The 26,921-nt window shown below is 41.9% G+C and overlaps 1 protein-coding gene across 3 annotated transcripts in view; it reads left to right on the forward strand.

Annotated features, from left to right (window-relative positions):
* Positions 1-26,921, forward strand: part of LOC123977198 (exostosin-1b-like) — a 55,692-nt gene that overhangs the window by 11,456 nt on the left and 17,315 nt on the right. The window contains exon 2 of one of the 3 annotated variants that reach the window (XM_046059758.1): positions 5,229-5,250. The exons of the other annotated variants lie outside the window; for them this stretch is intronic. Coding sequence (XP_045915714.1) covers positions 5,229-5,235 — 7 coding nt within the window. The 3' untranslated portion in view covers positions 5,236-5,250. Of the gene's footprint in view, positions 1-5,228; positions 5,251-26,921 lie in introns of those variants that run through there. 3 annotated transcript variants of the gene reach the window in all.

The following is a 26,921-nucleotide window of genomic DNA, read 5'->3' on the forward strand; positions in this document are numbered from 1 at the left end:
GAGGTAAAGGGAGAAAGAGAAAGATGAGGAGGGGGGAAAAAAAGATGGTGTAGCAGAAAGAGCAGCAGAGCATCCTGGTTTGTTTAGCAGCTCAATGGGGTGTATATTCTTTGTGGGGGTGAATTGAAGTGTTTATTTCCCCAGAAAGTTGTGACACGACAGCACTTTGTTTTCAAAGCGTCTGCATCTTGTTTGCCTTTGCAGCTTGCTCACTAGACACGACGTTCTCTGGCTGTCTGTAGTGAGACAGGTGAGAGGAATGAGGACGCTTCCGCTTATGCAATATGCGGGTCCTATAGTAAGAGCCATTGAAACAGAGGATATCACGTCCCCTAATAAACACACACTCAAGAGAGAAATCTTGAGCGGCAGGAGAACAGATTTTAGATACAAAGGCCAGTTAAATCTTTTCTGAGTTCTGAATGGCTTGACTTGATTAACAATACTCATTATCAGCCACATTTGAGAGGCACTTGGCTCAAATCCCTACTGCTCTGCTGGAGGTGCGGAGTGGCCATCAGTTGTACCAAGCGGCTTCCTCTGTAACTGCCAATGTAGGAAAGTCAAATCCAAACCGCACATGGACGTGGGCAGTATTGCGGACAGCAGATATGCATATGATTTTGTCTATACTACAGTGCCTGCGTAGGTTGTGTTCACACATGCGTTTGCCAGTGTACGTACACTTGCGGGCATGGTGATTACATTTATATCATGTAGACCCTCGCTGCTAGAAAGACCCAGAGTATCATTTGAGGTTTAACCGGATTGGTTTAACCTGGCCTGCCTTAAGAAGGTGTATAATTATGAAGACACAATCTTTCACTTGCTTCCCACTTCCATAAACACTATTAATTGTGTTTGTTGGAGCATTCACTACTTGGATTTGGACCCAGAAGTCTGCAGAGGCGGACGAGTGTTCTGTCTTTGCATCACCTGGATGCCCAAACACACTGCCCAGAGTCTGCTCAGGATAATCCAGGGTTGATGGAACTTTGGCTGATCCTCAGGCTAAGGACTGTATGTATTGCCTTTCATCGCAATATAGTGCTTGGCATTTTCAAAATGCTCATTTAAACCAGACACAAAAATCCAGAAGGCCTCTTTTTCTCATTATGTGTCTTCATGTTTGTAAGAGTGTATGAATTTCAAAAGCTTTACTTTTCCCCTCGTACATGTGTGACATCTGTAGTAGATGTCCCAAGATTTTGGTGCACATTTAATCAGCAGCTGTGCCTGCTGTGTGATATTCTCAAAGTGTTTTCAATATCATTTGCTTCTGTATTGAGGTGATAGGTGAAATTCTCATAAGGTTCCCCAGACACCGATGTGTGTGTGTGTGTGTGTGTGTGTGTGTGTGTGTGTGTGTGTGTGTCTATTTGTGTGAAAGGAAGCGCTTCTATTTGCTAGCGAGCCCAGTCTGGAGTTTGTGGGGGTATCTGGTGACTGGAGAGTATTTACTTCCAGCGACATAGCTTACTATCTATAAACACACTTATATTCTGCTGGGATTGCTGACTTTTCAGGGGCTTAGGGAAAGCATGAGCTAATAATGTCTGAATATACCTTCTATTCATTGTGTGTTTGTCAGTCATCACCTTTCTGTTTCAGTTGTGGAGTGTATGTATTTTGTCTTTGGCCTGGACAGTGGAGGATTGCTTTTCTGTCTGAGTATCTGCCAAGTGTTTGCACTGTAGCCAACGACGGGACAGACAGAGAATCCTGACAAGTATGTGTTACGTTTACACCGCAGTCTGAGCTGCCTGTGCACTAGATTGTGCATATGTGCATATGTGCATGGCTGTGCATGCTGCAAGGCCCGCGCGTTTCCTTTAGCAAAGTAGTGCTGATTCAGTAGTGTCTCCTTCCATTCCCACGTCTTTCCTGCTTTCCTCAGTGAATGTTCTTCTTTTTAAGCCTTCAGGCAACCCTCCCACTCAGCCTCTTCCTCCCTGTCCACACACAAACGCACACACACACAAACACACACACACACACCCTTCCCTCCCGCATGCTCAGCAGCATCTTGTTTGGCCGAAACCCGGTGCTAACTCTAAGTGTGGCCACTCATGTGGAACCCCCAGAAGCTACAAAACATGAATAATGTATCAGCAAGAGGAGGTTTTATTCATGTATTTTTTTGCTCTTCATATTAAGTAGCATGTCCACACATACTCATGCAGTCGCACAGTGCAGCACAGCCTCCTCATCCTCCTTGTAAGGGTATCGGCAGCCCCTGGATTTTACCAATATTTTCACTAAGCAGCACAGAGCCATCCGACTTCCGGTACTCTCCCTTTGACATGGAGAAAATTTTCATTTGAATTTCATCCAGGATCAGAGAGTGACCTTAAAGGCCTGTTTTTTGGGGGGGTGAACGCTGAGTGAATTTACTGAGTTCACACGGTCTGAGGAGCAGAGGAGATTCATTATTCAATAAATTGCATTTAATGTGAAGTATGAAGCGAGACCAAATGAGCCTCAAAGCCGGCGGCATCTCTGGATGCTGATAAGCTTTTTAGAGGACGACACAGGGGAGGTTTTTGGGAACGGGAACAGACGGACTACATCTCCAAAAAATAGATGCGTTGCTTTGCATTTCCCAGCTTCCGTATCTATTGGGACAGCTGAGGCAAGTTGATCTAAGAGCTCTGACATTACTAAGTTTGCTGTAACTTTATCATTGCTGCCAGATCTGCTGTGCATTTTCCATTTTAAATCTCCCTAAATAAATCAGGAAATATCCGGCTACAGAAAGATCTTCAGAATCTCCTTTTCTTATTATATGTATTGGATGAACTTGATCTGTGACACTGGCATATCTTGAATTCCTCTGTGGTTTGATCAGCCCCTTTTCCCTTTGTTGATGTTAGGGATAAAGACATCTCCATCTGCATTAGCTCTTGTGTCAGTGTTTCCATTACTAACTAATTTAACTGTACAACAGATGCTGGCATATTCTCAGTAGTGCACAGTTGATTAAAAAAATGTGAAAGAGAAAGTTGCTCCATATAAACGGAGACTCTGACTAAATACATTCTGTGGAATTTCACCTTCCCTTCACGTCGATTTTTACCACATCTGACCTGACATGTCTAATTTCATGTAACATGCACAGTTCCTCGTGTAGGATTATATGTGTTGTGCACAGATACCTTTACAAACAGCTCTGAGCTGCTGTGATCAGAGTCCATGCTCTAGGCACGCTGCCCTCTAAAAGTCCATAGAACAGTTACAGAAGAGAAAAGGCCTGATCATCTTCATTACATGTTGGATTCTTGAGGCTCGCCCATACTGTAAAAAGCCAGAGGCAGACATTGTTAACATTTGGGGCTCAGAAACATAGGGGGTTCCGGGCGCAGGCTCTTTTGTGAAGATTTTTTTCCATTAATATATTATACATATATGTTTTTCCTTGTAAGCAGTTTGATAGTAGCCAGGGGAAAAATCAACTGTCTTCATCATTGTGAAACCATATCACACCATATTTTGAGGATGATTAAAAAAGGCAATTTGTTTTTGCTATTTTTAAGTTACATAATATAGGTAGGGTAGGAATTTTGCGTTTTAACACCATTACTAATCTTGAAAGCTATTTTTGTTATACTGTGCTGGACTAGAGTTCACAGAATGAATGTGAATGAATGCAAAATGCTACATTTGAATCCATGCCATAATAATCTGGGCTGCTCTAATAGCAAACCAAGAATCCCTGACAGTGCCAAGTAAATGTGGTCTTCAATACTCAACTGAATATCGAATATTAGATGAAGAACATTTACTCAGCAAACACAGTGACATCTGGGGACTTGTAAAACTTATTACCACCAGATGTTGGAGAGTGATTAAATTCATTAAATTAAGCTATTATTTTTATTACATTATTACTTATCAGGAGGAAATGTCATCCTAATTATGATTATGCTAGCTAGCCAACAATACATTTTAGGATTGTCACCTCACCAATTCTCTGCTACTAGCCTAACTGTTACAGCTGCGGATTCACAAACCTGAAACGACACCTGTCTACAGCTCACTGGCTGGTGCAGATGCAATGTTCAAATGTTTTAAACAAGCTTCTTGACAAAATAATTGATTGGCTATGTAACGTCAGCCAACCTGGTTAGCACTGACAGCACTTAATGAGGTGACTTCACAGTAAAATATATTTGTTAGGAAGAACATACCAGAAGTGTTGAGTTAATACAGTAGCTTTAAATTTAACATTAGCTTACTGCAGCAATTAAATCGCAATGGACAGAATCACTGTTGACAAATGGTAACTCGCGTACTGTTATACACGTGAACTTGCGTAAGTGTGGCTAGCTACTCTGAATGAGTGAATAGGCTATAGCATTAAAGTATTTCAAATCTCAGTCAAATCTTCCCTGTACGTTAAGAAAATATGGTCTTATGGAGGCAACATTGGTCCCTTGTCCTTTACTGTCAATATAGATAAAACGTATATCTCGTGTGTCCTTCCATTATAAGTTCATAGAGCACAAGCTGAGCCAAGTTAGCATTAGCTTCACTTTCCAAGCTAATCAGAGTGCAAAGGCAAGATTAGCTCCTAAGTCCTGTTATTCACTAATCACTTCAAAGCTGTTCACATCACCTGTCGTCTTCAGTGGCGGTGCGTTGTACACTTTATCACTATATCACAAGGTGCACTCAAGAAACAATGCATTCATTTTATTGCACGGCATATTTTACACTGCTCTTTCAGACGCATAGACCTCTTTCAGATAGGCTTTATGTGATTCTACTTTCCTTGTGTTATGTTGCATGACTAAAGCTCTTTCATTTGATAGCTCCTTCCCTGAGAGGCAGCATTTTATGTGTGACTTGTAAGTGTTAAAGTTAAATTTGGTAGATTTTGAAACCAAAGTCTTACGGAGACTTGTGGTGTTTTGAGGCATGATCACAGAAATACATCAATTGACACAGTGCGTCAGTTTGGAAACATGTTTTCTAACATTCCTCTAACAAAACGGTTAACTTACTCTTCAGCGAGCTGAATACACACACCTCAGGGCCGTATCCACTGGTGTGTACAAGTAGCTGCTGTATGCGACAGAACTGACCAGGTTGTGATTATATTATGTTTACAATCCACAAAAATCCAAGGTATTGATTTTGCCACAGCTTTTGTATATTTTTATTCATAACCTCATAAATGTACTGCTTTTTCACTTTTCCTCCTGTGCTTTTTGTCTCATCCTGATCAGACCCTGAAGTGTGACCTCTGCTTCAGGTCAGACTTGTGTAGTAACCATACTGCAAAGTTAATGATTGCCAGATTACATTACCTAGTATAACCTTATCAAGGCCATATGTGTCAGACTGTCACTCTTTATCAGTGCTTTACTACATGGATGGATGAACATGTGCATCACATCAAATAAACATGGACAGAGAGAGACTGGAAATCCGGGCTTCGAATGAATAAGCCTGTCTGTTGTGCCAAGCACAGCTGGACACTGTTTTTGTTGGTGAAATACAGACTGCCACCCACGACTGTTCAGAGGTATGTTGTGTTTGAAGCTCCTCATTGGATGATTCTTCTCTTCTCAGTCATAGTGACATTTCTCATTACTCTGTGGTAATTCCTGTTCTTATTTACTGCCATGGTAGTGCGCAGGTCTTCCGTGACAAAATGCAGCAGGGATCTACGAGCCTGCATGCCAAAATCACGCGGTTCGGTGTGTTTGTGTGTGTGTGTGTGTGTGTTCACTCACTGAACCGTGTGAATGTGAATGATCAAATCATGTTTCGTCCCTTTTTGTTATGAAGTACTTCCCATGTCATCTGAGAGCTCTTCCATTGTATGCCTGTGCTTTCTTTTCCAATAAAGTTTCATCATGGCAAACAAGCTACAGCCATATGTTATGTTATGTTAATGGCTCAGTTAATAGCCAATTGAAGGAGGGAGTAAACCAACCACTTATTAGTCAATATGGCAGTATGTGAGTGCATATATCAGTGGTCACTAAGAGCATAAAAGCATAATGTTTTGTGTTAATGTTGTTCATGTGAGCGTTACCATATTAATGTGGCAGAGATGTTTTCCAACAAAGTGATCAAATATATGAAAAGATTCTCCTTTTTGGAGCTAAAATCATTGGTTGATTTGCTGATTAGTCGGTGGGCAGAAAATGTATCTGCAGCCCCTCTGATAACGGATTAAATGGATGGATAATGGGCTGTTAGTCAAAACAAGACTTTTAAAGACATTAGCAAACTATTTTGTAGACCAAATAAGGAAAAACGATTTGTTACTAAGTACCCACCTGTCATTGTATACCGTTTATCAGCATGTCATGTGCCCATCACTGATATGATGGAAGTTCCTCAATGAGTACAGTTAAATTTAACTTATCCCTCTTCATGAGTAGTGTCAGGGTTTCCCTCTGAAATTAGTTAGGGGAGGTGGTGAACGCTTTTCCTGACTTGAAAAACGTGTTTTCCAACGGCTGCTCTGATTCATTGCAAATGTACGTTGTGATAGATCAATGGATTACCTGCTGTGCTGAATCAGACACATGCTGACACATCTCATCTGTACCTGATGACTGTTTAAACAATCATGTTACTCATTAGATACACGGCCTTTGCTGTGTGATGTCACTCTACTGCTTGTTTTCCCCAAAGCTCAATAAGGCTTATGTCCTATTTCATAAAAATGAAATAATTTGTTTTGATGTTAGCAGAGGGCATTGTTAGGCTTAGAAATTGTCACTTTTAAAGACAATGTATCTTTTAGTAAGGACCAACACAGTGTTTCTTCAAGCCTTGATGCCAGAATTATGTTTTGTCCTCCTTTTCCATGCTATGTTTCATTGTAGCTTATAACAATAGCCACAAGTATTCCATCTAAAAATAGAGCCCAGCTTCAGAAGCCCAAATCATTTGAATTTTTGTGAGAAGTCCACAAGATATGGGATGCTGGCAGTCGTATGTCTTTTCCAGCCACTGTGATATGGGTGCGGTTCAGATTCCTTCACACAGCCTATTGGATGGCTCTCGCAAACAATAGGTGTTGTGGCTGCTGGCAGAAAGATGAGCAAGTTCAAATTAAGGAGTAGCTGATTTTCTTTACTTACTGCTTACTGTTTGTAGCACTTTCTCACGCAAATCCTCTAGTGTTGAAAAATAAACACGAGTTTACCTCCTGTCACAGATAAATTCCTGTTTTTTGCTTTTAAACAGGACCTGCAGCTATAGTTCTATACACTGAAAAACTATAGAATCCTATCAAAGTTGGTATGAGATGTGACTGTCAGCTTGTTAAAGGTATTACTGTGGGTTAAATGTCCTTTCTGCAACCTGAAAGAAGTGATGTATTTCTGTTTAGAACTCCCTAATGCACTTTTGCATGCATCTAGTCAAATAAGTTGTTACTACTTACAAGTTGCACATTTTGGGTTTACTTTTCATCTTGCAAGTAGAACGGACCTGGCAACACTGTGTTTGTACTGGTATTTGCTTGCATAGCCACAAGCAGTCTGAAACACACCAATGTTTTCCTTTGTAGTATACCACCAGTTCAACTCCTCTACTCCCCTATCCTCCAATCAACCTCATCCCACCTTTAAGTGGAGCTTGACTTGTTGAACGCACTTGGTCAGGGTACAATTGTGTAACGAAAAAGGAAAGTGCGTCAGGGCTTGAGATAGCTGAGCGGCTCTGATGGTCCTGCCGCGACGTGATGGAAGAACATTTGTGGCAGTAATTTAGCACATGGGTGCTTCCGCTGCAGGGGTTATTGTATCCGTCACGCTCGGCTGGACCACGCCGACCCCCGCTTGTGTTTTCAGGCCGACCGGCTCCCACGTAAACTCACTGGCTTCCAACAATAGACTGCAAAATGAGACGCACCAGACAGAGAGTTGGGAGGCAGACGGAGAGAGGGAAGGGGAGATTGTGGAAAAGAGAGATTAACAGGGTGAGAAAGTGAGTTGAGGCAAGAAAGAGGAATAAATTGAGGCAAGAAAGACTGACTGCACGCGCACAAAACTACACACCCTAAACCACTGACCTGGGCATAGCCAAAAGCATGGTTATCTGTGTGTCTGAAACTCAAGCATAAAGTTTAGGAGTAGAATCAATATATTTATGGAGAAAATTAAGTGAGTTTTAAAAAGGGACAGTTAAATAAGTATTTTGGAGTGATGTCATAGGGGAAAAGGAGAAAAAAATGTTGGAGATGGAGAATATTGGTGTGCTGGGATAGCAGATTGTCTCAGGCCGGAGCGAGGCAGACCACAGGAGGACTGTGAGCACAACATAAACGGAGAGCATGTGTGTTACTGAACCCCACCAGACCACAGAGGCTCGGTCTGCTCCTGACCAAAACACAAAAACAGGGTGTGTGTGTATGTGTGTATAAATATGTATGTATATGTACGCGTGTATGACAGTGTTTGTTTAAAACCACAACATAGCACAGGCAAACAGCTGTTTTAGCCAGTGTGGTCGGCACTAACCTCCACTTCGTCCAGACCTCATTTAATGTCATATTTTCAGTCTCTGGGGTGTGTTTTTGACTCGAACCAGATGCCTCTGCTCTGACCATATTAATTAAGGATTTCTCAGAAGAGTTCTGTTGATGTAAAGGCCGTGATAAATGAGCGGTGATGTGAGGTAATGAAGAAAAGCACCACAGCCTTCAGCAAGGGTAGAGCTTCACAAGTGGGGCAAAATCTATGTGGACGCCATAAGTAGCACAGGTACCAAGATCTAGCGCCGTTGGCTGTAATTGTTGGTATAATAACCCAGCTGCATCATCATTGAGGAAATTCATTGTAGATTATTGTGCCTTGTTGAGCAAATAGTCCCAGGAATATAAGTACATTTCGGTGTGCATTCCCACCACAGCTCTTCACAGATAAGTCTGATACTGATTTAAAAGCTTGGTTTGACAAGTAACTTTTGCATTTTAGGTGACAACAAGCTGCTTAATTGAATCTGTGTTAAAAAGTAGACACACAAAGGTGGAAAGACGGATTGAACATGCAAAAGAGACAGGACGCCTGTTGTTTTCTTCACAAGTTTTATGTGGTTGTTTTCATTTGTTTGTAACCACATTGACGCAATTAGTAAATAGCATTAAGTTTCAGTTTTGTTTATCTCACTTACTTTATCTCACTCGCTCACTCTTTCTCTTTATCTCAATTGTTTTCAGACTAGTCAGGAAATCAGCTACAGAACTGTCGCCTAAGTATGAATAACATTAAATGTCATTACGACATTATAGCAACACTTCTATCTGTAGTCCAAATGATCGGAGCGACAACCAGATCTTGCTTGCTTGCTGTCTGAATGAATGCTGCACGAGTTTGACACAGTCTGAAACATTTACACTGCAGACTCAAATTTGATAGTTCCTGAAACATCGGGGAAAAGACCCAAAGACCAAAACTGGCAGAGGTCCTTAGTTCTCAAATGATGTTTTAGATCCTAGAAAAATTCCTGCAGACAAAAAATGCCATAAATTGGTGAGCTGGAGACCGGTATCCCCCATGGAAGCATGAAAGGAGGAGTTGTGGATCTTTAATACTTCACAGCAAGGCAAGAAATTACTGAGGAGATTGCTTTATGAGAATCCCAAGTAGTAGGTAATGTGGGAGTCGAAAATTCAAAAATGAATGGGTTTACAATAACACTTAACTGTAACTTCGGCTGTAAAAGTACAACCCAAATGAAAATCTTGATTATTTGTATACCTATCTTTATCATCACTTGATGAGATAAGTTCAGCAATTGAATGGATATTTGTGTTTTAACAAACATAATGACATATTTTATAAATAAACAAGTATACAAAAACATGTAGACTGACTTCAGTGGGAACAGACAGACTAAGTCAATGGTTTGATATTACAGAATTGAAAAAAGCTATCAGTGAGAAGACTGAGTTTTTATTCAGGCACAAGATGCTGCATCATTTCATGTGCAAATTAATTGCATCATCTAATTGTGATGAGGATTAACTGAATCCTGGTAAATGAATGCAAATGTTTTAGTTATGCCAAGCTGCCATTCTTCTGCTATTAATAATGATGGACAACAAAGTCATTATTTCTTTTTTAACAGCCCTAATCTGCTGGTTTTCAGGCTCTTATCCCTCCATAAACACTAGCTTCCTGGGAGGGAAGAGCGGATTGGCCCGAGTGAACAGAGCGGTGCCAGGGAAAAATTAGCTTGGTGTCTCGAGGGGAAAGTCGAGGTGTGGACTTTGCCCTGATTTGTTTAGCATTTCAAAGAATGTCCTCTGAGAAAGGAAATGAAGGGTGTGGAGCGATGGTGGGACCGGAGAGCAAGAGTGGAACAGGCTGGGAGAGACGGGGCCCTGTCTCATCAAGAGATCTGACCCCGTCCCCAAGTTGGAGCTTTCTCATATCGATTAGTTATGCCATGTCACCGCCATTGTTCCCCGCTTGTCCGGGAATCTATCTCCTTCCGTCTCTTGTACAGTGCTTCCTGCAAAAGCCCCCAGAGAGACTCCAGACACGTCTTAGCTCTTCGCATCCCCTCTGTCTCTCATTGAGAAAAGCTTTTTAGCCGGCAGTTGCCAAGAAAGAAATGACTTGGGGTTGGGGGGGTGAAAGAAAGGAGTTGAAAAATGAGAATGTATGGTGCCATTGCCCTCCCTCCCCTTGTCCTTCTTCTCCCTCCCGTACACACACAATCCCTTTTGCCTTGGTAACCACCCGGCTTTTCCCAGTCCCAACCCTTTTCGCCGGCCCGTCACTCACTGTGCCGGAAAATCCGACTTTCTCTTAAGTCAGGGATCAAAGCTCAAAGCTCAGCCCAGCCGACGTATGAGAAGTCACATTCTTAGACTTTCGGCTGTTTTGCAGGGACCGGTCTTCGCCGCCTGGCAGCAGGAAAATGCTCCTGTCGCTGCCGTTTGTCCATGAGAAAACATGTCTTGCATTTTGCCCTTTTCTCTTATGCCCCCACCCTCCCCTTCAGGTTTCTACCTAAAGCATGAGTCACAGACACACCTCGGTGGTTTCAAGTGAACTCAGAGCCCTGTTTGTTAGCATGTGTGTGTCAATCCAGTGAGGGATTACTCCCCATAGGATCACATGGGGAGGGGAGGGATGAACTGAATTTACCTTTGCCTCTTTGGCAAGGTAGGAAGGGGAACTTGGTGGCCTGTAAAAAAGAGTGAAATAGAGGAAAAAAAGACAGTGGAATATATCGGTCAGGAGTGATCTAATGGGAGGAATGAGGAATATAGAGCGTTTTATGATCCATGAGGGAGGGAATGACTCCTTTTTTCTTGTTCCACAGTCTCTGTTAAGTCCAAAGCAGATGACATTTATCAAAGGGAGGACAGCGGGAGTTTCCAAGTTTCCAAGGTTAAAAACAGGAACAAAGAAAAATAGAATTAATGTTGAAAGTGAGAGATCCGCTGATTTCTCTCATCTGTTTTTGCAGTATGACTGCCTCATTGATTAATCTTAGTGAGGGGTGCAGCTGCCTCAAGCTGTTCGAAGAGGTTCGAAGGATTTGTGCATTTGAAAGGCTGACCAATGCGCCTTTTCTAAATTGTGTAACTTTCATCCTGCAACTTTCTTTTTGTGCTCTTCTCTCCCTGATGACTCACAGAGTTTCCATCAAACTGTCAAGTGTGTTTCAAGCAAACCTTTTAAATGTAGCAAAAAAAAAATGAAAATCAGGTGTGCTTCCATTAGCATGGATGAAAGGAATACATTGTCTTCCTGAATACAAAACATAGCTCTGTATTCTTCCTTTCAAGCGGCATTTTTCATAGTTTTCATCTGACAAAAAGTGGAAACTTTTAAACTTCATGCATCACAAAGCAGTAATAATTGGATGGGTACCCAAAAAGTTGGATTATCAGAGGTGGAAAAAAGTAGGAGAAAGATTATGAAAAGAGAAAAACTGCTTGGTTAAATTGCACATACATAAGAATGAAGCTTGCAGGGTTTCATTTTAGAAACGCATATCTGCAGCCTTTATCCATTTAAAGCTCCATTTCAAAAATCAATTTGTTAAATGGTTATCAGGTTCAGTTATCGATCGAACTGCAAGCAGCTGTGGGCTCACCATAATGCAGCTAGTGGCTTCCTGACGCTCAGTGTGGGAGATGAGGAATGGTTATGGTATTTTAGTTCTTTTTAATGTCAGTGTGTGTGTAGTCTGTGCGTGTTTATACTGCCTTGGTGACAGACTGTCCTTTTTGCTGAGTGTCTTTTTTTTTTTTTTCTTTTTTTTTTTTTTAATAAAACGCTTTACTTTTCCTAGATCCTTAAGCCGCGGGGAAATATCTCTCGTTCTCTCTCTCTCTGTTTTTAATCTTATTTTTCCTTTCCTCAGCATGACATCCAGAAATAGACCTGGACAAAACAGTCTGCTTGCTAACTGCATGACTCAGAGACAGAGAGAGAAGGGGAAAGCGAGACTGAAGAGGGATAGAGCAGAGGAAGGATGGAGGGTGACGGAGAGAGGCAGCAGGAGAACGTGAGAGAAATGAAGGGGAGTTAGGGGAAGGGCAAGCAAAAGAGAACGGATCTGACCCATCACGATGCACTCAATATCCTCAACAACTGCCTGTTAAGCCCATCAGACTCAGACCTTTACTGCGCTAAAGAAGAAAAACCACAATATTTTGAACTCTCCATCAAGTTAGAGTTTATTATCCAATTACTGGCATATTGTTGCAGAGAGAGAGCAGCTAAACATTGTTGCCATTTAATTCAGAAACAGCTGAGACAATATTTTCTTATTAAGCTCCTCGCCAGCAGCAGCGAGTCATTCCATGGCCGGTCTGTGTGGTCCTCTGCCAGATTTTGTTATAAATGCAGCCATACCAATTCACATTTGGATCTAGACTTTTGTCTACCTTGTGAATTTTGGTGAGGTGGATGACACTGTACATCCTTCTGTCAGCTAGCTGTCAACATGTGTTTTACGGATCCCCCATATTTGTAAAACTGTTCAAGCGCGATCTGAAGTCAGTCTGAACGCGATCTTACACAAAAACGTGACAGAGTGAATTACTTTGCAACTCCTCACAACATCTGACACAGTCAGTACTTTGTCAGTCATTGTTTGTTTCATTTGACAGAGCAGGGTTATGTAACATTGGACTGTGCAACACAGGTAATATTAGTAGCCTCCTCCATTTTGGACTCTCCGGTTCCGTCAGTTCCCTACAAGATCAGCACTGACAACATGGTTTCCAGTTGGTCAGCGGCACAGATTTGTGTGTCCAACTCAACCAAAGTTTGAGGCTATGTGAAAGCACCCTGCAAATTTACTTTGCACAAATTGTAGTGAGTACCATCCACTGATCACAAATGAATTAGCATCTGGTTTCTCACCAAGAAGGGCCACATTAGCAACTTTCTGCATTGCCAAGAAGTGTCAGATGATCAGTTCAGGAAAAAGGGTTTTTAGATGACGCACAAGTTGAACAGGATCTTACATAATGACGTGGGTTTGCATGAAATTGCAATACATGTCACACTGTGCATGAAGCTACTTTTACAAATGTAAAACATTCTTTTTAACAGCTAGAGCTCTTTCAGTTCACTATTGTATTTGCACTTCTGCTTTGCACTTCTGCTCTTCGACCAAAGGTTGCTTGCTAGCTGACACATGAGCATAAATGTGTATTCAGCAAAATCATCTTGGGTTATAGCCAACATGACTTAAAAGCAGACTATTTTCTTTGAGGTTGAGCAAAATTAATGAACAGTAATGGTGCCAGTGCTTTCCCGACATGAAGCTGTAGCACTAGACACTCAAGTATGACAAACCAGCACACCTTGAGCACAGCCCCAGGAAGTGTTCAGGCACTAAATAAATCAACCAAGAATTATGTTTCTATGTTCAAATGGCTTTCACTTCACCAAATTTAAAATGGCAAGGGATGAAGGCAACTTACACTGCCAAAGAATTGACAAGGGACTGAGCCTATTGACAAGGGACTGAGCCTATTTATTAATCCATCCTCCTAACCTTTATTAAATTATTTGTGAACTTTATTGTGTGTTTATTTTATATTTTGTGTACGTGTGTGTGTGTGTGTGTGTGTGTGTGTGTGTGCATACAAGCTTGAAGAACATGTGCGTTAGAAATGCAGGTGTGTGATTGCTTGTTTGCCTGTGTGTGCGTGTGTGTGTGTGTGTGTTGCCTGAATGCCGGGGTGGCTAGGCCATATGGTATGTGTGGCAGACAATCCGTTCCAGCAGCTCCTCAGAAACAACAGAAAGCGAACAGGTCTATCGTCAGGGAGGGAGCAGGAGAGCATTCCCACAGAGCCTCATTAGGGACTCTGGCAATGAGGCGGAGGTGCAAGGAAGAGGCAACCGAGGCAGGTGGCAGTGGAGGAGGGCGAGAACAGGATGTATAGGTATCTGGCAGTGAGAGAAAGGAGACAGAGGAAAATGGATCTCCGGGGATAATCAAATGATGAGCATCGGCTGCTACTTTCTGCTGCATTTAAAACTGTTTGGGTTTTGTTGGCCAAGGGGGAGAGGGTAACACAAGGAAGATGGTAAAAGCACACCTCTGGGCCTTTGCCACTTTACATTTCTTACATTTTTAACTCGCTATTCTTTCCCCCACACCATTAATTTGGCCCTTTTGCCTCCTTTTCCTGTTTTTATAAAAGGTCACCCAGCAGCTTCATCCATCCGGTTTTTCCTCACACTTTCCCTGCCTCATATTCCCGCTGCCCTCTTCCCTTTTTGTTGTTTTGACATCATGTGATTGGATGGCTTGTTCGGCACTGTGGGGGTATTCCCCACTCACCACTAGATCGCCCAGTGTCTTACAAGCAGCAGGCAGCACTACTTGGAGGGGGGCAAGGAAATCAAACGCAAAGCCTCCAAGCATGGATCTTGTTGCTGGAGGAAAGGCAGAGCGAGAGAGAGGGCGGGGGGGGGAGAAAATATACAGAGGTGAGATGGTAATGATAGGTAGTTAGGAAGATGGTGGTGTCTAGTGCAGCCTCGCTGTTCCTTGATCCACATGGTTGGGTGTTGATTAGTGCAAATCCCATGCTGGGGCTTGTGCGGTTTATGCTTACACATGTTGATAATATGTTTTCAGGTTCTGTATTATAATTTGAGAGAGCTGCTGTGGTTAGTGGTTCAATTCCTGCTAATTTGACATAACCAGACCTTGGGCTCTTCAAGGAGTCGGGAGAAAGGTTAGTGTTCTTTTTCACGTAAACGCAGGTTTCACATGGCCCCCTGATGCTCTCTCCTACTGTGAGTCATTTTAGTGGTTTGAAGTGGTTGGCTGTGTCACTGTTTTAATATTTGTGCTTACATTTTTTCACATCTACCTGGACTTGAGGAGACTGTGTGAGATTAAGTTGCCACTGCAGGTGGAACACCTGCACTGTAAATATATACATATCTGCCCCAAACAGCAACTAAAACTTGATTTGGCCCACATATCCTTTTGCAAAAACATTCCAGGGTAACATGCATGTATTCCAATTCCCAGTAACAAGTGCTGGATGAGGGGAAAATGAACATAATCGATCTGCGCATAGTAATTAATAAATTGCCTAGTTACATAACAAACAAAACAGGAAATCGTCCTCTCTGGGGACCTGTAATGAGCTAGTGACTTCCTCTTTGGCCTTGTTCATTGATATCTGCTGTCACGGCAGTGTGACACCCTGATATGCATTTTAAACCTTGTCTGCCAGGCAACGTTCAAAGAACTGAATCTAAATGAGGAAGGTAATCACAGAGGCTGTGTCTGAAATGACTCACTTGTTCACTCATTCACTACTTACTTTATAATAGAAATATTACTCTATACTGAACAGTGTGTTGCACGACTGATTTTTGATTCTGTGAAACGCTTTTTGCATTTTCAGACTGTGAGCAGACTGTGTGGTTCTTTTTGTTCCTGTTAGTTAAATAGAGGACAGTAAATATTGTAGACTATGTTGTAAATAAGGAGGAATTTTAGACACGGTTAATTTCTTACTGAGAGGCAAAGATGCTGCCATCATTTTAGCTTTTGTTTAAACAAAAATCTTTATTGGGGTTCAACAAGTCAAGAAGAACAAAACAATTCAGTACCTAGGTACAGACATACAACACACCATACAAACAGTAAGTCAATGAATAATTACGTGTTGAAACTACAAAGTGATCAAGTGCTTGTCCAACAATACAAATTGCCAGGTGCTAAAGTGCTCAGTGTCAGAGCTTGGCGCTCTTTGCATCAAATGTCCAGCAAGCTCAGGGGAAGAATGCTTTTCATCTAGATCTCTCCTCCACCATTGTTGCTGCATCATTGCATCACCTAGCATATTGTCAACCTTTTTGATCTTAAGGGTTTGTTATCATAGTATAATTTTGCTCTGAATTAGAGTCCTCAGCAAAATAGATTATTTAGTATTCTATAGTTGTTGCAGGAGATTGTGTGTTGTAACAGACATACCAGAGGAAACTGCAAAGAGGCCTTCATGTCTGCTGTGAGCTATTCCTCCCAAACCTGAACAGCATGAGGCCAGATGCCTTATATTTGTGCTGTGTGTTTGTCAGTTTGTATCACTGCTTTAGAGCTGGCTGGATTTAGAAATTCTGTATATGTGTGTGCATGTTTCTCTGTGTCTGCTTTGAAAGGTCTGATGGACTGGAAAAGGGTGTGTGTGTGTGCGCTCTTTGCCTTGCAACTCATCAACCATTGCCAACCTCTTTACACACACACATACATACACATACATGGACTAATCCTCTAGAGGAAAAGTGGCCAGCGATGCACAGTGGGGGGAAACATGTGGTCAATATCCTGGAAGGATATCCTGCTCTCTGCTTCTCTCACTCTCTCACTCTCTCACACACACACACACATACACACATACACACACACACACACACACACACACACAGCAGGCTAGAAACAAAGTAAAGGCAGAGTCATGCTTCCAATGGAGGTCATTCAGTGGAAGACAAATGCCACGGTTCACTCAGTTCAGCTGTTCGCACATTTTTTCCCTCCTTGTACTGTATTTGTGAGGAGTATGTAAGATAAACGACCAGGGTGATCGCTTATTTGTCCAGTCAATGTGAAACTGGCACAGTACAAGAATAGAATTGGCCACCCTCCACACAGCTGAATAGACCATCTCACACAGATGTGAATGGAAGGTGTGAGACGGACAATCACGCCGAAACAATAGGTGATGTTTTTGCCAGAAGGAAGACAAAAACCCTCAGCGCAGAGGGGGGAAAAAAGAAAGAAAGCAGAAATGAAAACAGGTGATCGCTGCTCTCATAGTAGCAAACTGCTTTGTTGAATTACTTGTCTCAATCTGTAACTGTTTTCCTATGGGAGAGGTTTGAAAATGTCAGGTTTCAGATTGATTATTTGTGTGGGTATTAAAGAAAGCGAAGGAGAGGATGCGGCGCATAACTATTTTTCTGCATCCGTTTTGTTTGAGTGATTTTGATGTTTTTACATGAATAAATAAAGAATGAAAAAAATCCCTTCATCACTAAGATATTGACCTCCTTCATTGTACATTCATAGATTTTTTATTAGCCATACGAGCAAGGCCGGTAGAATTTGTTTTCGGTACAGTATATTATACTCTGCAGCACAAATACATAAACAATCCAGCACATACAAACCAAAGTTAGCAACTATGGCTCATAAACAGTGTGTTTATACACTTCTAATTTGCTTTGCCAGATATGTAATCGTCTTCATTATTATTATTGACTGTTCCAATATTTATTCAAGTGCACAATCTTTCCTGAACCTTAAGTGAACACTTTCAGGTGCCATAAAGCTGCTCTAATCAGTATTCTTATAGAATATAAGACTATATTTAATGTTAACAGGAGTGGCGTTAGTTAATTATCACTCAATTCTGCAGTTTCTCTCAGCTCTGTGGAGCATTTTAGCGTCTTTTGGCTTATTGTTTTCATTTACGGCGTGCAACCATACTGTTTTGGTTCACTCCCAGCACTCTCATCAACCTAGTTTTCAGCTGTAGCAGGCAGTTCTTTTCAGCAAAAGAGATCAGATAAACAAAATATTCAGTACCAGCCCAGCACAACAGCAGACGGACACAGTTAGCAGCCAGCTGGTGAACATAGTGTAGCATTTAGTGGCAAAAGATTTATTTCTGGGTTTAATAGAAACCAGACACATAGCTGAAATCAGATTGAATATTGGGCTTGTACTTGTCCAGGTGTCCAGAAACACAACCTCAAATTAGCTAATGTTGCTCCGTGTCTGCTAGATATGTAAACATGCAACTGTATGCTAATAGTAATGTGCCTAACTATGTGTTTACAGCTTAATCTGCTGCTGTCTGTGGTTAAAAAATAATCAATTAATGCAGGTTTAAAAAAAACTCTGATAACGCTTCAATTACCAGGAGTGGATATTGAGGAGAAAACAAAAGATGTTAGCGGGGAACATTTTTAAAATCCATTTAGTATAAAGGCTTGTTTATGTTGCTAATAAAAAAGGTAGTCCAGGCAGCATTACATATTTTTCCCACAAAATGTATTTGTAATTGTATTTTCAGGAGACAGGGATGCAATGTTTGACACCTTGAACATAACTAAAATATTTAAAATGTCTCATTGTCAGTGGGAAATCTAAGATTGACCTCAGTGACAACATCTATGAGTAAAATGCATTACTACTTCTCTGCTATGATCACATCGCTAATTTAATTATGTGTTCATGTCATCTGTCTTCAAGCAACAAAGAGACCACAGAAAATGAGATTCAAAACACTTTTACTGTGAAATAGGACATAAGCAGGTGACCCAACTCCATGCTGCATTAAAACCCTGTATAAAAAGGTGCTAATGCTGCCACATGTGATTCCCACTGGGGCCACCCAGGCTAAAAAAAAGTATGCTGTACTGTCAGACACTTTTGATAAAAACACCCTAAATTTAGTATTTGGTACTTAAGCAGTAAGAAGTGTGTGGAATAAAACTGGAAGAGATACAGGAGGTGGATGGATGTAAATTAGAGGGAAAACAAGGAGAGATTTCCTCGGAAGCCAGCATGTTGATTACGTTTATTTTTGTATTCTCATCTGTGATAATGATGTGTTTCCGCGTCTGCATCTCTGTGTATACACTCAGGAGTGTGTGTGTGTGTGTGTGTGTGTGTGTGTGTGTGTGTGTGTGTGTGTGTGTGTGTGTACAGCGGCAAAGCTTTGCATGTAAACCAGTCCCTGTGTCGCATTTGTCAGTGTTTGTTCTCATGCCTGCTGACAGCCACCAGAACTCAAACAGTCCAACAAGGGATTGACTCTGAAATGCCCCTTTGATCTCTCCATGTTCCCCCTCTGAACTCCCTCGCTCTCTGTCTCCCTCCATCTTTTCTTTCCCTGAATCTGTGGAGCCTCGCCCTTTCATCACATCGATATTTAAAGCCACCGTCCATGCTCCCCTTCGCTGGCTGTCGCTCTCTGTTTTTATAAGTTTGTGGGTGTGCGACAGCGTGTGTTATTGTCTGCGTACTTGTGTGTGTTTGTGTATCTGTGCTTGAGCAAAGGCCTATATTGTTGCTGACAGGTTGTGTTGGCAAGTCCAAATGTGTTGCCATGCTCGGGTGTCTAATGCGGAGGCTGACAGCCCAGTGACACTAGAGGCACCTTTATCTGTGAGTCTGTGTGAAGATTTTTTATAAAGTTAAACTCAGTTTGACACCTTTTTTGTGTTATTTTTTTAATGTCTCTTTCCCTTTTCTCTTGTTCCATGCCTCTGTGACCCTCAGTATGCCTTCGCAGTCATTCATAAAGCAGTCTTAAAGTGAATTGTTGCTTTTTTTTATTTCACCTGCCAAGGTGAAATAAAAATCAATCTAAATTCAGAGTACAGTATCAGAATTCAGACCATGCAGATTAAACCATGATGCAATTGTTGGGGCGATGGTGTGCTATTCAACCCTATCACCAGACAAAACGTTTATATTGGACCGTTTTTTTATAATTCAGTCCAATCCGTCCTTTTAAACCTGGGCCCTAGTATCATATATTTTGGTGTCGAAATAAATAGTAGGTAACAAAATGTGTTGGAATCTGTGCAGTAGATGGCTTAAGCCAGCAGGCGCAAACCGACTGCTGGGGCAATTGCGCCTGTCAAAATTCCATCCACAAAAGGGCCACTGACAGGCTCAGACTGACATCCCAAGTGACTCCAGGTGTCTTTCTTTTTATTTTTAACAAGAGTCTCGCTCAAGGACAGTTCTCGCTCTGAAATCTCGTGAGAGATTGTTGTTGCAGGAAACTCTGGTGGAAACGAGGGAGAGCAGTTTGCCGTGTACATAGAGGAGCTGCTAGCAAGACTTTATTTTCTAATGTCACTCCAACACAACAAACTCCCCTCTCCAACTATGAAACATGTTTCCACTGACATCTTCCTGCCTCTCACAAGATTTCAAAGTGAGAACTGTCCTTGAGCCGGTAGTTACTTGTCGGGATCTTTTTCATGATGTTGTTAGACACTTCATAAAGCAGTCTGAGCCTGTCCGTGGTAATGCACTTTTTGTGGACGTAATTTTGACAGCTGTAATCGTTGCAGCCACTGCACCCGGTTAAAATGGTAAATGCAGATCTGCTGTCCACCATTCACCTCCTTGACCCCAACACCTATACTTTGCGCCTCGCTACACAAAGGGCTTATGGCGTACTGCATTGGCACAGGATGCTGGTTCTGAACATTGCTCATCTCGCAAAGAAAACAAAAACATGAAGGTTTTTATTACACCAGTAAATTCAATCAAGAGCACCTTAAACAGTTCGGCCCATTTTCAAGAACATCTTTTATTTCCTGTGCGCTCTTGGCTTATGTGACTGTGGCCTGACTTGTTTGAAAGCCTGTGACTCACTGTGGGCCATTGTCAGTCTAATCCCAGCCAGCTTTATTTGTGGGAGCATGTGTATGGCCTCCGTCTAGGCTTAACGTGACTTAATGCCGCTGAGAGCCAAGCCACTTCTCTGTCTTTGATCTGCGGTGGGAGCGACTGCACGGCTAAGACACTCAAAGACCACACCGTCATCTTCGGGAAGTCTCCCTCCCTCGTTCCGTTTCCGACGACGCTCGCATGCTTTAAGTCACCGGTTAGTAAAAACCAGCCTGCCTGGCTCTCCTTGCTTCTTTGTTTTGCGGGGGGGGGGGGTTGTTTGTTTCTGTTTTCCTTTTTTTGTACAGTGACGTAGGTGCACAAAACCTTTCACATGCTGCTAATGCCATGTCTCAATGTCTGAGTCCGCTGAACCATCTCGGCTAATGCTATGTGGTCGGCGGGTTTTCATGACATAAGCAGACAGTGACAGAGAGATCTATAATTTTCTCCCCATCGCACTCTTTTTTGAGACTCCCTCTCTGTTTTCCATTCCATCAACAGAAAGGGGAGCCAGGGGCGATGAGGGAATACCCTGTGTTTATCCCCTGCTTTCACAAAGATGGTGCTGCTGTATTTATGCTATATTTATTTGTATGTGCATAAATTGTATTTTCTTTTCCAATTAACCAGACCATAAAAAGCCTGTGGTCTGGCTAATTTATAGTAATACAAGAGATATTTTTCATGACAGAGTGACAAGTGAGAGCTTCGTAATACACTTCTACACCACACATACATTCACTCAGACTGTTGCCTATACTTACCAAGTATAGTGTTACAGCCAGGGTCTTTTCAGAACTAGTTAGGAGAGGAAGCACCGTCATCATCTCAAATGACCTCAGCTCCCTCAACACTCGCTTACGCGCTTTCTTATTTTCATTTGCATTCCTCTTTAATTTAATTTCCGTCTGCCAATCCTGCTTTTATATATATAATTTGCCCTCCCTCATTACTTTCCCCTCTTGTACTCCTAGTCATACATACATATTGTGTTTCTCGCTATTAACCACAACTTTTTCTTGCTTGTTCTCTTTCTTTACACACATGTGTATTTCATATCTTCACCTTCCTCTTCCTCTTCTCTTACCCATATTCCTCTGTTTATTTGTCCCCCTGTGCATATATCTACACAGACTTGGCACGCCAGGCATAAAGGCCCTTTTCAGTCTGATTACTCCGGCCCTGCTCCAGAGTTTGTTGTCCACCCCCCCACCCCCTCACAGTCACGCCGCCTGGCTTCACCCTCCACACCGATTAGTCATTCAGGGTTTTACCACTCCACGTTTATTTTCAAGAATGTTTCCAAGTTCACTTTACATTGGCACTCCCGGCCCGTTCTCGCCCATGCCAACCGGCTGAGGTTAACACAGGCCCAGTGATGTAATGGCGCTGGTTATTCCAGTGTTCCTAACTTGCGAGTCAGCCACATGGGAACGGGCTATGGATAAAGAAAATATACACACGCGCAGTAGTGTCACATTAACTCGGGTTGATGGGGCGATGATGTTATGTATAGCTACCAGATGAAGGTCGTAAAATGTCTGCTGCATAAGTAAAACAAATCTATACACACATGCATGTAGTGTGATGCTTGTTTTACGATGCTTTTACCCTTGAATACGCCCAGAGTCAGTCAGGTGCTGTTCATCTGTATCCAGTGTGTGCATCTCTGTGTGCGTGTTTGTGTGTTTATGCCCTCACTGGAACACGCAGCTCAGCGCATGTTGACATGTGCCGTCAGCCCTTAGCTTATGTGTTTACCCACGACCACAGTGCGTGACTCCGTCCATAGGCTGCCGTGCACGTGTTTGTATCCACAGTTGAGCGCAGGAGCACAACAGGGACTGAGTTTTGTGAGCTTGTGTCGGTAGGTTTGTGTCTGCGTGTGCGCTGGCGAGGTCATTAGATCAGAGGGAGAGCAGGTGGTCGTCACCTGCTTTAGCCTCCCCCCCCACCCCATGTACAGCCTAGCACTCCCCTTTCACGGTGGCAGGGGTCAAAGGTTGTGCCAGGAAAAGGCTGCTGGCTCAGAGCCAGAGACATTCCAGCATTCCTCTGCAGACTAAGTCGGAGCCAACATGCCCTCTCTCTGGAGATCAATGGGCCGCAGTGTTATTTAAATACAAGGTGACCGCAGGGGAGGTGGGGTTTCGGGGGGGGGGGGGTCACAACAGCCGCATTGCTGACAGAAGACACCCCTACACAACCAAAAACACCCTCCTTTTATCTGGTCCCAGATGACATTTCTCATCATTAAGTCTTTCTCAATTCACAGCTTTGACTTGACAAGGGTTTAAATGATTTACATCCTCACAAAATCCTGAGATTTGAAATTTCCCCCAACAGAATATTTTATATTTACTTCGGTCCCAAATGAGCTTTAAAAGGAGTTGATGAATTATTCACTGTGATCCACTTGTCTCCCTATACAGCCCCAATCAGGCAAAATGACTGCTAAATTCTTATTCTTGTATCTTTTGTCGAGACTAGCGGGAGAGTTGACCTTTAACCCTCCACCATTGTTTGATTCTTGTTTTTAAGCAGGCATTGTAAAGTGACTTTGAGACCCACATTGTATAAAAAAAAATTGACAATGGTTGTTTTTTTTTATACAAGAAACCATATACAGGACGGTAACCTCTGGAAGTGCCCCTTAAAGTGAGAAGACCTTGAGGTTAAATTGAGCACTTTTGACTTTTTTAACAGCACTGAAGATATGCAGGAAGAAAAACACAAGCTGGGACAGTAAAAAAGATGATTTCAGGGAGCTCATAAGCTTGTAATTCACACTATAAGTGAATAGTTCAGCACTACTCTCAGGTGCTGCTTACAAAGTATCACATCCTCATTTGTGGTGAGTGGTGTGGTGCTCTGGTACAACACTTCCTGTGATTTGGTTTAAATCAGAGGATGTTTGTGTTTCTGTAGTTGCCTCTGTCATGAATTTGTTTTTGGTCTTTTTACAGGAATGATTTAATAGATTTCAAAATATAAAAGCTTTCACAAAGCAGGTATGGGTTTATCTAACTAATGCGATCCAAAGAAAGTAGAAAATGTATTGTTCAACTAAATATAAGCATTTTATGGATGACTTTCTTAAATATCAATGTCATTCCTTCTTAAGTCATGTCTTAATTTAGTCTGTGCCATCCTGGATCTGCAGTGACTCTGGATGTCAGATTATGGGACCTGAAATAGCCTATCTAAAAAAAAGAAAATTTTAGATTTAGCTCTTGTTTCAGCTGAGTCTTGTTCTCGTGCATGTGGTTACGTAAAGTCTTGTGATCCTGGGGCACTGCGGGAGAAAGGGAGGAACAAGACTTGGGACCAAGGTATGTGTACTTGTGTGTGTTCTTAGTGTGTCCTCCACTGTTTGTGCGTGCAGAGTAGAGCAGGAGAACTGAATGATTTATAAAGATTGATGGCTCACTGTGCTGGGTAAAGAAGTACTGCTGGAGAAATTCACTTGGTCCTGGAAGACCATGCAGAGACTATTCACGTCACAGGACTTCACATCTTAAAATTGCGTGCAGTGGAATCTACAAAGCCCAATTTTTGCATGCAGGTGATATGCCAATCTTTCCCATTAACTTCTGTGAAGAGCAGATGCGTCCAAATAACACGCATCACCTTCAACAGTGGTGACATCACAAGCGAAGCTCAGTTCGATTAGGTGTAAGCAACAAAAATACTTGTACAGTTTGGAGAAATTAGGTCACGTGCATGCAAAATTGGTCTTCGGCGTAGGCACTGCATGGAAAGTCGAATTATTTTCTGAAATTCCTGTCAGACCTTACAGAGATAAACACAAAAGTAGTCTCTTTAACTGTGTTTAGGTTCAAAGATATCCTTTGACAAAAAGCTAACAATGTTGCTTTCAGTAGTCCTAAATAAGGCTGGTTATCAAATACCAGAATATTTTTAACTTTTGGTTGTGGTAGTACCAACAGTTTAATTAAAGATTAATATTACAGATTCACATCATAATTTAGGAAATTTTAGACTGCTTATTAAAATCCCATCATATGCTTGAAAGCTCCAGAAGAGCAACTAAATGAACCTTGATGTAGACGTTTTTTTCACCTTCTGTCGAAGACTGAACCTTTAACCTTAAGTTTTAGACTTTATTTTAACATTTTTAAACTTCTTTTGTCAACGGAAAAGAAGAATTGAAAAAATGTAAGTTGTTTATGATCCTCAATGTAAGGTATTGAAAAATATCATTTTAATCAGTCAGTTATTTGTGAGAAAATGTATGCTACTATTTTGATAATCGGATAATTTAAGTGACGTCATGTTTTGTTGTCTATTTTGCTTGTTTATATCAGTAAAATGAATATGTTTGGGTTTTGGACTGTTGATCGGACAAAACAAGACATTTGAAGACATCATCTTGTGCTTTAGACAGGCCATATGTTAGTCCTGCATTCCTGCCCCGTTCCTTTTATTAAACATTTCTGATGACATGCGTACATTCCGAGTAAAAAAATATATCTTTATAATAAAACATATTATCAACATCAACAGCTCATTTTAATTCATGTGACTGTGGCCATCTGTATTGTTTTATGTGGTTTGTTATGATCACAATCCAAATGATTCCTCTTAACTCAAAAGAGCAACTGCACTTTTGCATTAGATATGAGGATGATTATTTTGACCTACAGCAGGAGACTTGATATTTCACTCTTGCTGATACATTAAGATTCTACAATTAGTAATTGTGGAAACTAGTCGTGATCAGACACAATTAATTTTGCCGCCTCAGGCAAGTGCTGATACTGATGCTGTTTGATGAGAGGGTAGAAACGGGATGAGGAGCGACGGATTTCGAGTCAGACATTGGAAGCTGTGTGATTGGAGAGGAAAGTAAAGCTAGTGATCTGTGCCTTGGTTCCTGTCCATTTGATTTTGTTTCTGCTGGCAGGCATGTACTTGTTTTGTTTTTTCTTTAAATTTTTTATGTGGAACCATGCATTTGTTGGCAGTATGTAGTTTTGCCCAACGCTGAGTCTGATCGCCCTTATGTGGTCTGTGAGGTTGATTTGTTGCAGGGTGAGAGCTTGTGGTTCAGTGAGCCGTTTCACGTCGGAGGGAGTTAATGTACAGGCATATGGGGGGAATGAATTAAGTGCAACAGACAGCGTCTTACAAACCAGGCGTGTGGAGCGTCTAATTTCAGCGTAGGAGGATGGGAGGGGAAAGAGGCACTTTAAGGAGACAGAAGTAGGGAGAAAGAGTGAAGGTCATCCTATCAGGTGAGACCATGCAGGCTGTAATGGATTTCAGACGTGGATAGTCACAAACAATTGCACCTTTTTGTAAATCTCATGTCCTCCTTCTCTCGCTCAATCTCTCTCTCTCTCTCTCAACACACACACAAACACATACACGAGCGCTGGCACCTTGGGAAATGAAGATGGATGATGAGCACCTTGCTAAGCAGGGCTGCAAGAAGCTTAGGAGATAATGTGGGTGCACACATACACCAACGACAACGTTTACAGCCACCTACTTAGTTTACAGACATTATGTTAGGCACAAACACATTTTACAAACCCCGCGGCGCCTTATCTTGCTTGTCATGTAAAATAGATGTGTTTAGCTTTGTATCATTGTTTCGTGGTTGCATTAAACCATTTGGCTCATTACAGCCGGAAGCTCCAAGCGTTGTGGCGTCTTGTAGAGAAAGACAACACCGATATAAAGCTTATTAGACAGGCAGCAGAGTGGCTGGCAGAGTACAGAGCCATAAACAGGAAGGGCTAATGTACTCCTCTCATTAACGTGGACGTGGGTTTTTCCAGTGGCCCTTGCGCACACACACACACACACACGCGCACACGCAAGTGTGTACATAAGGACAAGAGACCGAGAGGCAATACCGTATTTTGAGCTTAATACTGATAATTGGGTTAAAGGTTTAATGATATATTGGCCGATATTTGTTTTTTCACCATGTGCATATTTTTGAAAAGGATGTCCTTTATATATCATTTGATTTTAAAAATAAACTTCACTGAAATTTA

This window comes from Micropterus dolomieu, linkage group LG09 (genome assembly GCF_021292245.1).
Source record: "Micropterus dolomieu isolate WLL.071019.BEF.003 ecotype Adirondacks linkage group LG09, ASM2129224v1, whole genome shotgun sequence".
NCBI lineage: Eukaryota > Metazoa > Chordata > Actinopteri > Centrarchiformes > Centrarchidae > Micropterus > Micropterus dolomieu.